This window comes from Dendrobates tinctorius, unplaced genomic scaffold (assembly GCF_039654945.1).
Source record: "Dendrobates tinctorius isolate UK_male_01 unplaced genomic scaffold, ASM3965494v1 ptg000083l, whole genome shotgun sequence".
NCBI lineage: Eukaryota > Metazoa > Chordata > Amphibia > Anura > Dendrobatidae > Dendrobates > Dendrobates tinctorius.
The window spans coordinates 14,242,938-14,255,252 of NW_027361751.1; the positions used below are offsets into that span (position 1 = coordinate 14,242,938).

At 44.5% G+C, this 12,315-nt stretch overlaps 1 protein-coding gene across 2 annotated transcripts in view; it reads right to left on the reverse strand.

Moving 5' to 3' along the window:
• The window catches only part of WDR41 (WD repeat domain 41), a 100,694-nt gene extending 91,882 nt beyond the window's left edge, over nt 1-8,812 (reverse strand). Inside the window, exon 1 of one of the 2 annotated variants that reach the window (XM_073584139.1) lies at nt 8,571-8,812. In XM_073584139.1, coding sequence (XP_073440240.1) covers nt 8,571-8,618 — 48 coding nt within the window. In that variant the 5' untranslated portion in view covers nt 8,619-8,812. The remainder of the gene's footprint in view (nt 1-8,570) is intronic. The other variant, XM_073584140.1, reaches the window with a different exon arrangement.
• Nucleotides 8,813-12,315: the final 3,503 nt, after the last annotated feature.

Sequence of the window (12,315 nt, forward strand, 5' to 3'; positions counted from 1 at the left end):
GTGTTTACTTTTGAGATTCTCTGCTTAACATAGTATGGAAATGTTCGCCCAGACTCAGTCCAAGGACTGCACATTGGATTTGTGAATGTGGCCCAAAGTGCACGGACCAAGTAAGAACATCAATGTCCTGACCCAAACTCACCAGCCTCATTGCCATACATGAGGGTGCCGAGCCAGGGTATATAGACTGACCCTCTAAATTCTCTTCCTCCTTCCCGTCCCTCTGCCAGGCTCTTGATTCATACATGACAGGCAGCTCACTTCATCGTCAAGTGGCCAGAATGAGACTTGCACATAGAAGCAGCACAGGTAATTAACCCCTTAGCGACAGAGCCAGTTTGCAGCTTAACAACCAGGCCAATTTTTACAATTCTGACCACTGTCCCTTTATGAGGTTATAACTCTGGAACGCTTTTATGGATCCCGCTGATTCTGAGACTGTTTTTTCGTGACATATTGTACTTCATGTTAGTGGGAAAATTTCTTCGATAAGTCTTGTGTTTGTTTATGAAAAAAACGGAAATATGGCGAAAATTTTGAAAATTTTAAAACTTTAAATTTTTATGCCCTTAAATCAGAGACACGTGTCACACAAATTTCTTAATAAATAACATTTCCCACATGTTTACTTTACATCACCACAATTTTGGAAGCAAAATTTTTTTTTGTTAGGAAGTTATAAGGGTTAAAAGTTGACCAGCGATTTCCCATTTTTACAACAAAATTTACAAAACCATTTTTTTTTAGGGACCACCTCACATTTAAAGTCATTTTGAGGGGTGTACATGACAGAAAATACCCAAAAGTGACACCATTCTAAAAACTAGACCTCTCCAGGTGCTCAAAACCACATTCAAGAAGTTTATTAACCCTTTAAGAGAAAATCAACCACAAAATTTGTTGTACAATTCCTCCTGAATACGACGATACCCCATATCTGGGGGTAAACCACTTTTTCAGCACACGGCAGAGCTCGCAAGGGATGGAGCGCCGTTTGACTTTTTCAACGCAGAATTGGCTGGAATTGAGATCGGATGCCATGTTGCATTCGGAGAGCCCTTAATGTGCCTAAACAGTGGAAACCTCCAACAAGTGAGCCCATTTTGGAAGTTTATAACGTAGAGCCGTGAAAATAAGAAATACATTTTTTTCCACAAAAATGATCTTTTCGCCCCCAAATTTTTATTTTTACAAGGGTAACAGGAAAAATCATACCCCCACAGTTGTTGTGCGATTTGTCCTGAGTACGCTGATACCCCTCACGTGGGGGGGAACCACTGTTTGGGTGCATGGGAGAGCTCGGAAGGGAAGGAGTGCCAATTTGGAATGCAGACTTTGATGGAATGGTCTGCTGGTGTCATGTTGCGTTTGCAGAGCCCCTGATGGGCCTAAACAGTGGAAACCCCCAACAAGTGACCCCATTTTGTAAATTAGACCCCCTAAGGAACTTATCTAGATGTGTGGTGAGCACTTTGAACCCCCAAGCGCTTCACAGAAGTTTATAAACGCAGAGCCGTGAAAATAAAAAGTATTTTTTATTTCCACAAAAGTGATTTTTCAGGCTAAGTGCACACGTACCGGAACTCTCGCGGAAATTACCGCGAGAATTCCAGAATTCCAGTCCGCGGGAAAATCGCATTTTAAATTCCCGCGATTTTCCCGCGGAAAAACTACCATTTTGCAAGCGTATTTAGCTTGTAAAATGCCAGCGTTTTCCAAGCGATCTGTAGCATCGCTTGGAGAACTGATTGACAGGTTGGTCTCACTCGTCAAACATAGTGTTTGACGAGTGTGACCAACTTTTTACTACTGAGGCCGCCTATGCAGCATCAATAGTAAAAGATAGAATGTAAAAAAAAAATAAAAAATGGTGTTATTCTTACCTTCCGGCGTCCCGCACATCCGTTCCCAGTAATCCTTTGTGAAAATGCCCGCGATGACGTCCGTTCTCGCGGGATCGCGATGTCTCGCGGTAATTCGCGATGACGTCGCGCGAATGACCGCGAGACTTCGCGATCCCGCGAGAACGGACGCCATTGCGGGCATTTTCGCAAAGGATTACTGGGAACGAGAGCACGGAGAGAAGCGGGAAGGCTGCGCGGGACGTCGGAGGGTGAGAATAACAATATTTTTTATTTTAAATTCTATTTTTTACAGGGATATGGTACCCAAAGCCCGGAGGACAGTCTCCTCTCCTCCGGACCGTGGGTACCATCCGCAATTGTTCTGCTTACTTTTCGCATGGTGTGCCCAGCCACATGCGGGAAGTAAGCGGAACAATGCATTCCTATGGGTGCGGGATCGCCGCGATTCCGCAAATTAATGAGCATGCTGCGGTTTTTACCGCGAAGCGATTCCACCGCGGTAAAAACCGCAGCATTAGCACAGCATTGCGGAATCCCATAGGAATGCATGGGATGCTTATTTTTTGCGTTTTCGCGGCAAAATCGCGCGGTTAAAACCGCCGCGGAAACGCGAAAAAAACGCCACGTGTGAACTCAGCCTCAGACCCAAATTTTAGACCCCCAAAGTTGGTAAATAGTTGAAACCCCTCAATTCTTGCTCCAACCCTAACCTTAATCCCAACCTTAATCCCTAATTCTAATCCTAGTTCACCCTAACCCTAATTCTAACCCTAGCCCTAACCCGAGCCCAACCCTAACCCTAGCCCAACCCTAACGGAAAACTGAAAAAAAAAAATATTTTCTTTATTTCGTTATGTTGGCCTAACTAAGGGGGTGATAAACGGGGGGGGGGGGTTATGTACTGTTTTGTTTATTTTGATCACGATGATAGTTTATCATCGTGATCAAAATGAATGAATGTAATCTGCCATCCGGAGCCGGCAGATTCCCCGGATCCAAGATGGCGGCGCCCACCGGAGGATGTCGGCGGGACGCAGGACCACCGGGAGGGGACAGAGGACCACGGAGAGGTACCGGGGGGGGGGGGGGGGGGGGAAATCAGGGACCCTCTTTCTCTCTCCTCTGATGTTCGATCACATCAGAGGAAAGAGAAATTAAATGTAAAATCGCTGCTTTTTTTTGCGGCCGCCGTTATAGGGTTAATAATAGAGATCGCAAAAGCGGGGTTGGTAAAAACCAACCGATTCATGTTTTCTGTGGTCTCGGCTACCCCCGGCAGCCGAGACCCCGGAGAAAACCCGACACTGGGGGCCGCTATTCACTTTCTCCACAGCACCGTGAATTAGCGGCGCTGTGGTTTTAATACAGATAAATACCGCCGTTAAAAGGTGTATCGGCGGTCGCTAAGGGGTTAAAGTATTGTATAAAATTACTAGCATGAAGAAGGTGAGATGCACGGTTCTGGAATTGGCTTTAATAAACTGAGGGGAAAAAAAACAAAAACATTCCACCATATCTGAGATACAGTCATGGCCAAATGTGTTGGCACCCTTGAAATTGCTCCAGAAAATGACGTATTTCTCAAAAAAAATTGCAGTTACCGATATACACGTTTATTTTCTTTGTGTGTATTGGAATAACAAAAAAAAAAAAAAAACACAGGAAGGAAAAAAAGGGAAATTCCTAATTTCATGCAAAACCCCAAAAATGGGCCGGTCAAAATTGTTGGCACCCTCAACTTAATCTTTGTTTGCACATCCTTTGGAATAAATATCTGCAATCAATCAATTCTATTAACCATCAAGAAGCTTCTTACCCCTCTCGACTGGAATTTTGGATCACTCTTCTTCTGAAAACTGCTCTTGGTATCTCATATTTGAAGGGTGCATTCTCCCAACAGCAATTTTAAGATCTCTCCACAGGTGTTCCATCATATTTGACTGTAGGTACTGTGTTTTCATTGTAGGTCTCATTCCATTTTTGGTAAACAGTAGGATGATGCACTTTACCAAAACGCTCTAACGTGGTCTCATCTGTCCACAAGACGCTTTCCTTGAAGGATTTTGGCAAGCTGCAGTCTAGCTTTTTAATGTCTCTGTGTCAGCAGTAAGGTCGTCCTGGGTCTCCAGTCATACATTTCATTCAAATGTCGACGGAGAGTTGGCACTGACACTGCTACACCCTGAGCCTACAGAACTGCTTGAATTTCTTTGGAATTTGATCGGGGCTGGGTATCCACCATCCGGACTATCCTGCATTGCAACCTTTCATCCATTTTTCTCTGCCGTCCACGTCCAAGAAAATTAGTTACAGTGCCATGGGTTGTAAACTTCTTGATTATGTTGTGCATCATGGACAAAGGAACATCAAAATCTCCTGACATGGACTTGTAACATTGAGATTGTTGCTATTTTTCAACAATTTTGGTTCTCAAGTCTTCAGACAGTTCTCTTTTCCTCTTTCTGCCCCCCTTGCTTAGTGTGGCACACATAACGCAAAGATCGAGTCAACTTTTCCCTTTTTTATCTGGTTTCAGGTGTGATTTTAAGATTGTCCACACCTGTTACTTTCCACAGGTGAGTTTGAACGAGCATCACATGCTTGAAACAAAGTTGTTTACCCTCAATTTGGAAGGAAGTCAACAATACTGTACTTCATTTTCTGGAATGATTTCAAGGGTGGCAACATTTTTGGCCATGACTGTATATAATGTTTCTCATCAGGCCCACACATCGTAGTAACCTCCATGACATTTTTACTATTTGTAGCTCACACTGCTTTGCCATATCATAGTGAAACTTCACATTTTCATGGCAGTAGATGTCTGTGACAAAACTAAGGGCTTTGTAGGTCCAAATATTAGGCTGTATTTGCTGTTTTGCCAGACCAATTAAAATCACCACTGACTCATCAATTTTTCTCCTGTCCGTTATAATTTGTCGGATATGAATCTCTCGTACATCTCCAGACCTATGTGCTTTGCTACATTTGCTAATTCTGATGACAGTGCGCATGCTCTACATATACTATTTATTTAAAACCGGTCAGAAGGTCATTAAAAAGAATCTGTTACCTGGTTTTTATTAAACCATCTGAGAGCAGCATGATGTAGGGAAAAAAAGACCCGGATTCCAGCGACGTGTCACTTACTGGGCTGCTAGCTGTAATTTTCATAAAATCCCTATTTTCTTTTCTGTAGATCTCCAAATGCAGAGCTCTGTATAACTCCACCCACCTAACTGATTAGCAGCTCCCTTTGTACACTGTGCATAGGCAGAAAGCTGTCAATCAGTGGTGGGGACGGGGTTATACAGAGCTCATGAATATAGAGGACAACATGGCAGCAGGTTTACTAATCCTCTAGTGATAATAATCTGCTGATAAAACAGCGATTTAATCAAAACTACAGCATGCAGCCCAGTAAGTAACACATCGTTGGAATCAGGGCCTCTATCTCTACATCATAATGTTCTCAGACAAGTGGCAAAAACCTGTTTACGTCCAGTATTAACCTTTTATGGACAGGGCAATTTTTTGTTCTTGCTCTTTGAGGGTAAGTGCACACGGAGTTTTTTGGTGGTGCGGATTTTGTAGTAAAATCCGCAGATAAATCCGTAGGACTAAAGTCCCGCGGTTTATCTTCGGATTTGCCTGCGGTTTCACACCTCATAATGCATGAGGTGTGAAACCGCAGCGGTTCTGCACAAAAGAATTGACATGCTGCGGATTGTAAACCGCAGCAAATCCGAGCGGAAAAATCCGCAACATGTGCAGAGCATTTTCCAGTTTACCATTGAAAACAATGGTACTGTACGATGCATCTAAATCTGCTGCGGACCCGCAGAGCCAGAAACGCTGCGGATCCGCAGCAGAATCTGCAGCGTGTGAACATACCCTTATTTTCCTCCCCTTCTTCCAAGAGCCATGAGGGCTTGATTTTTTTTTTTTGCAGGATGAGTTGTAATTTTTATTGACACCATTCATTTTACCATAGTGTTCTGAAAAATGAAAAAAAAAAAATCTAAATGCGGTGCAACAGTACAAAAAAAATTTAATTTTGCCTTTGTTTTTTAAATTTTATTTTTATATTATTCTTTGAATGGCAAAAAAAAAAAAAAAGACTTGGGGAAAAAGGATCCTTAAGGCGGTACGAATATGGAGATAAATTAATATGGGCATGGGACTATGGGATGGACGATGTGTGATGGGTATATGGGCACGGGCCTATGGGATGGTGCATATGTATGATGGGTATATGGGCATGGGACTATGGGATGGTGCATATGTATGATGGGTATATGGGCATGGGACTATGGGATGGAGGATGTGGGATGGGTATATGGGCACTGGACTATGGGATGGTGCATATGTATGATGGGTATATGGGCATGGGACTATGGGATGGAGGATGTGTGATGGGTATATGGGCACGGGCCTATGGGATGGTGCATATGTATGATGGGTATATGGGCATGGGACTATGGGATGGAGGATGTGTGATGGGTATATGGGCATGGGCCTATGGGATGGTGCATATGTACGATGGGTATATGGGCATGGGACTATGGGATGGTGCATATGTATGATGGGTATATGGGCATGGGACTATGGGATGGAGGATGTGTGATGGGTATATGGGCACAGGCCTATGGGATGGTGCATATGTATGATGGGTATATGGGCATGGGACTATGGGATGGAGGATGTGTGATGGGTATATGGGCACGGGCCTATGGGATGGTGCATATGTATGATGGGTATATGGGCACGGGACTATGGGATGGTGCATATGTATGATGGGTATATAGGCACGGGACTATGGGATGGAGGATGTGTGATGGGTATATGGGCACGGGACTATGGGATGGTGCATATGTATGATGAGGTATATAGGCACGGGACTATGGGATGGTGCATATGTATGATGGGTATATGGGCACGGGACTATGGGATGGTGCATATGTATGATGGGTATATGGGCACGGGACTATGGGATGGAGGATGTGTGATGGGTATATGGGCATGGGCCTATGGGATGGTGCATATGTACGATGGGTATATGGGCATGGGACTATGGGATGGTGCATATGTATGATGGGTATATGGGCATGGGACTATGGGATGGAGGATGTGTGATGGGTATATGGGCACAGGCCTATGGGATGGTGCATATGTATGATGGGTATATGGGCATGGGACTATGGGATGGAGGATGTGTGATGGGTATATGGGCACGGGCCTATGGGATGGTGCATATGTATGATGGGTATATGGGCACGGGACTATGGGATGGTGCATATGTATGATGGGTATATAGGCACGGGACTATGGGATGGAGGATGTGTGATGGGTATATGGGCACGGGACTATGGGATGGTGCATATGTATGATGGGTATATGGGCATGGGACTATGGGATGGAGGATGTGTGATGGGTATATGGGCACGGGACTATGGGATGGAGGATATGTATGATGGGTATATGGGCATGGGACTATGGGATGGAGGATGTATGATGGGTATATGGGCACGGGACTATGGGATGGAGGATAATTATAATTTTCTATAACTAACCACAGTTAGTTACTAGGCCCGGGCAGCGCCGGGCTCTTCAGCTAGTACAAAATAATTTGCAAGTTTGGTTACGTGTTGAAATGAGAAAAAAAAATGTTGTTTAGTTTGTCACCAAGATCTATTTTTCCATCAATGAAGCTGTGGGAGGGCTTTTTTTTCTACATAGTGAGCTGACGGTTTTAGTGATACCCAATTTGAGGTACAAACAATGTAGTTTATCATGTTTTTTAAATTTTTTTCCAGAGATTTGTAGTGACTGAAAAAAAAACACAATTCTCTCGCTCTGGTTTATTTTCTCTTTACGACGTTTACTAAGCCAGTTAATTTTATACTTTGATAGATCAGACTGTTATCGGATGCGGTGATGCCAGATGTTTACTTTTTTAACTCCTTCTTCCAAATCCTATACTATTACGCTATTTAGTTTAAATCATTGTCTCCCATGAAGCCCAGCCATAGGAGTCCCAAGACGGCAACTATGGGGGCTCTGACCAGGCCCTCGGCTGCCTTTGGACCCCCTTCCTGATACCACATTGTACCGTTGTCACAGATTGGGGGCTGCGTCTGAACGGGTAGATAGCAGAGATCGGAGCCTAGCGGTTCGACGCCCATTCCGGTTGTATATCATGGCTTAGCGCCTGAGCCCCCTGAACACCCGCGGACCCCAGTGACTGCGTCCTGGTACAACCATTTGTGCTAAGTGCGTCTTAGGGGGTCATCCACACGGGATAAAAATGCTGAGGATTTTCCGAGCACATTTGCGCACACAAAGCTTGCAGTGGATTACAGCCCCAAACATGGGGGTCCATTTTGAACGACCCTCAGCCCCGCAGGGCGAATTTCTCGCTCTGCGGACTTTGATGTAACAGTCGGGATTTATGATTGGCTACAAATTTACAAGTGCAAATTATCGCAGACTACGTGCGACCACCATAAGGGGGCGCCTGTCTACGTCCTGCAGTGTCTCCGATACATTATACAATGTGCAACTCCATTCTTACCACACTACAAGTACCAGGAAGCCCACCAATACCTGATTTCTGGCGTCTATGGGGCGCCAGATCCCCCTAATACACAGGTCTGACACCATGGCATTGCAGCCCCCCCACCCACCACACTGCGGCCATATTACCTCTGTCCTGGCCTGCGGCTCTCTGCTGCCCAGCAGCCACCGGAGCATGGCTGCCACCGTTCCCTGCCCGGGTATTTCCAGCCAGAACACCCGAATGCCGAGGAGACTGCTCGTACTTCCCGGCAGGCCTAACAAAAACACATAGGCCCGTGTCAGCAGTGGGTGTTTCCTAGCAACCAGGCACAGGACGCTACAGCGAGCGGCAGGAACCAAAACACAGCGGGAAGCGAAGCGAGCGCTCACAAGGGCAAAAAGTGGAAAAACCGGACAGAATCGTGTATTAGCACAATGCGGATTGCCAGTAGTCTGTGCCAGTAACTTTCAGGGCATGCTGGGAGTGGTAGTTCTGCAACACCCGCATGTTTGGGGCTGCATAAGCTTGGCACTGCTCCATGGTGAGCCAGTCGTGCAGGTGACACTGCTCCTAGTCCTTCTCGGTGGTCAGTGTGATGCCCATGTTACATCACTGATTAGCCCCATCGTTTTTGCAGATTCACGTTTTTTGAGGGATTTTATGTTCCTGCTCATTCAATGCATTTATCAGGATGTTTTAAAAGTGAGGAAAGAGTAGAGAGAGGTTTTAAAATAAAGCTATAGCCATGATGACTTACGTCTCCAATTCTCCCGCTGATCCAGTGACCGGGGTACGGCCAGAAATCTGCACCCCTAACCCGTGGAATGTCCGCACTCCCCTTCCACCTGTCCAGTATTGCACCCCTCCATCGAGTATAAATATTGAATTTTAACCCTGCGCTTCCGGGCTATTTTTCGCTTTTATATTTGCGTTTTTTCCTCTCACATGTATGAGGTCTTGATTTCCTGCAATAGGAGTTGCAGTTTTGAATGACACCCTTCATGTTAGCACCCAATTCAGTGGAAAGGAACTCTCAAACGAAATTAATTGTTGAAAAAAAATGCGATTCCAGCATTGTCATTTGTTTTTGTGTTGGTTGCATTGTTAACAATGTCCTCCAGATCAGTGCGATTACAGCGATATCCAGGGAACAAAAAATACAGCTGAAAACACATTTAGGCCGGGATCACACTACCGTGCGTGATGTGAGAAACTAGCACGAGTCTCGCGCATCAACACCCGGCGTTGCCGCCGACACTCAGGACCAGAGCTGCGGCTGCATAGAAATACATAGAAATACATGCAGCCGCAGCTCCGGCCCTGAGTGCCGGCGGCAGCGCCGGGTGTTGATGCGCGAGACTCGTGCTAGTTTCTTGCATCACACACGGTAGTGTGATCCCGGCTTTGGTCTTGATGAATTGAAGCCTGAGACTTTTTGCTGAGCTTTTCTAGTGGAAACTCCAAAATTGTGAGGAGTTTTGAGAATCTGCAGAGTTTCCACTCAGATTCTCAAAAAACTACTAAAAAGGTTTCGTCTTTGCTTTGGCAACGGCGGCGCAGAGTTTTTCTAGGCAACGCTTTTTTTTTTCCTGAAGCGGCTTCACTGGTAGATTTATCATCATTTTTTACGACAGCTCAACTACCGGTATCTTTTCTCTTCACTTTACACTATAGTAGCTTTTAGCTGCCATGTGCTCGTGGCCTAATGGTATCATCACACAATGTTTTTTTGATGCGGTCAGTCAATGACAAAGCTCCAAGAAATGCTGGTGTTGACAGGTTTTTTTTAGTCTGGAGCATTTTCACTAATGTTTTTTTCAAAAGACCGAAGAAGTGGAAGTAAAATCAGATTTAGCCACACGTGCTGCCTGCGTGCGCACACCACTGACCGCTGGACATGTGAATAAAGAATACGTATGATCTTCCATGGTGAAAGCCATTTCTTTCTTCTATCGAAAATTACAGTTTATAGATGTCAGTTTCTGAAATTTTGAGCACCACCCTTAGGACACTGTCACACGTTCAATATGTGAGTTTTTTACCTCAGTATCTGTAAGTCAAAACCAGGAGTGGGTGATAAATCCAGAAGTGGTGACGTGTCTCTATTATACTCCAGGTTTTAAAAACTGAGGTAAAAAGCTGACCAAATACTGAACATGTGAACGTGGTCTTATGGTTGTAGGTCCTGGTTATCCCGTTATGTACATGGCATTTGTTGTCCTCCAGTGAAAGCCTATGGAGTTTGATGATGGTTTTTCATCTTTGTCACTATACATTGGTTAAAGTTTTGTTAATGTTTTCTTGGATACATTTCTTTTTTTTAATTAATATTTTTACAGATTTTTAAGCATTTTTTGGGTGGATTTCTCATGTCTATTTAAATGCATTAAGCAATAAATAAAGAAAACACGAGGATTTTTTTCATTGAAACTACTAAAAAATGCTCAATCTTAATGAGTATTTTTCAGTCATTTTTTGAGAGGGTCCACTCAGAAAACAAAGACTTTTCCTGTTCTTTGCTATTGTAAAATCATTCATTCCGGATTTTTAGGCTATGTGCACACGGTGTGGATTCTGCTGCAGATTCGCAGCGGATTTGGCCCTGCGGATTCGCAGCAGAACTGCATGTGATGTACAGTAGCATTAACGGCTATGTAAAACAAAATCCGCAGTGCACATGCTGCGTTTTTTTCCGCGCAGATTTGCTGCGGAATGAAAAACGCAGCATGTCACTTCTGTTGTGTGGTTTTACTGCAGTTTTCCACCTGCTCTATTCTAGAAATCCACAGGTGGAAAACCGCACAAAACATGCAGTAAAACCACACAAAAAATGCACTAAATCCGCAGGAAAAATACAGGCCATTTGACCTGCGGATTTAGTAAATTCTGTGCGGAAAATTCCAAAGCAGATTCCGCACCGTGTGTACATAGCCTTAGTGATTTTTAGCCTCTTTAGGTTTCCAAAAACATCAAGCGATTGAAAGATAAACGCTGAGCATTCTTCGGGCATCTACTGCTATAAAGCCGCTCCGTACATGTTTCTGTGCAAGTGTTTTGTAAGCACTTTTACCTCAAAACTGGTAGTATTTTACTCATTGCTTAATGGATGTAAAAAGAAAATTAGAAACAATTGTTCCCTGTTGTGAATTCCCTTGTTCAGACTTCTGAGCCGGAGCTCCCTCTGCTCCCTCTGGTGGTTACTGGGAGTAGTGGAGCTGGCCAGGTTGATGGAAGTTTGCCACCTGACGACGATAATTGGGAATCTGGGATTACTGGCTAGGAGCATATAATTAAGCAGGCTTCCCTTGGTGGTTGCTGGTGATTTCCTCCTTGTGCATTTGGAGTTCTTTCATCTCCTGCCTGATCTGCATGGTTCAGTTAATTGGTTCTTTTGCTAATCCTTTGCATCTAATCTGGATGTGATTTTTTTTTTGCTTTCTGCTTTGTTGCTAGGGTTCTCCCTGCTGGGGGCAGCGCTGGGCCCCGCTCATATGTTACAGCTTGTGTCAGTTTGTTCAGTACCCTGTTATGTTAGTATCTTTTGCTTTGCTTCCAGGTCATACCAGAGTGCTGATCTAGCGGGGGTGAGGTCGTGTGGCCTCAGGTTTTTTGTATATCAGATGTGTTGGATTTTTTTAGGGTTTTGTGCGTGATTGCAGACAGTATCTTTTCTGCCCTGTCCTGTCTAGACAGCTTGGGCCCCACTGTTTGCTCAGTATGTTCACTGCCTGTGTTTGTGTCTCATCTTGTCTCACCGACAATATATGTTTGGGGGCTGTCTATTCCTTTGGGGATCTGCTCCGGGAAAGTTTAGATTTCACCATTCTGGCTCTAGGCTTAGTTAGTTCTCCGGCTGTTACGAGGCGTCTAGGGCATCGTAGGAACGCACCA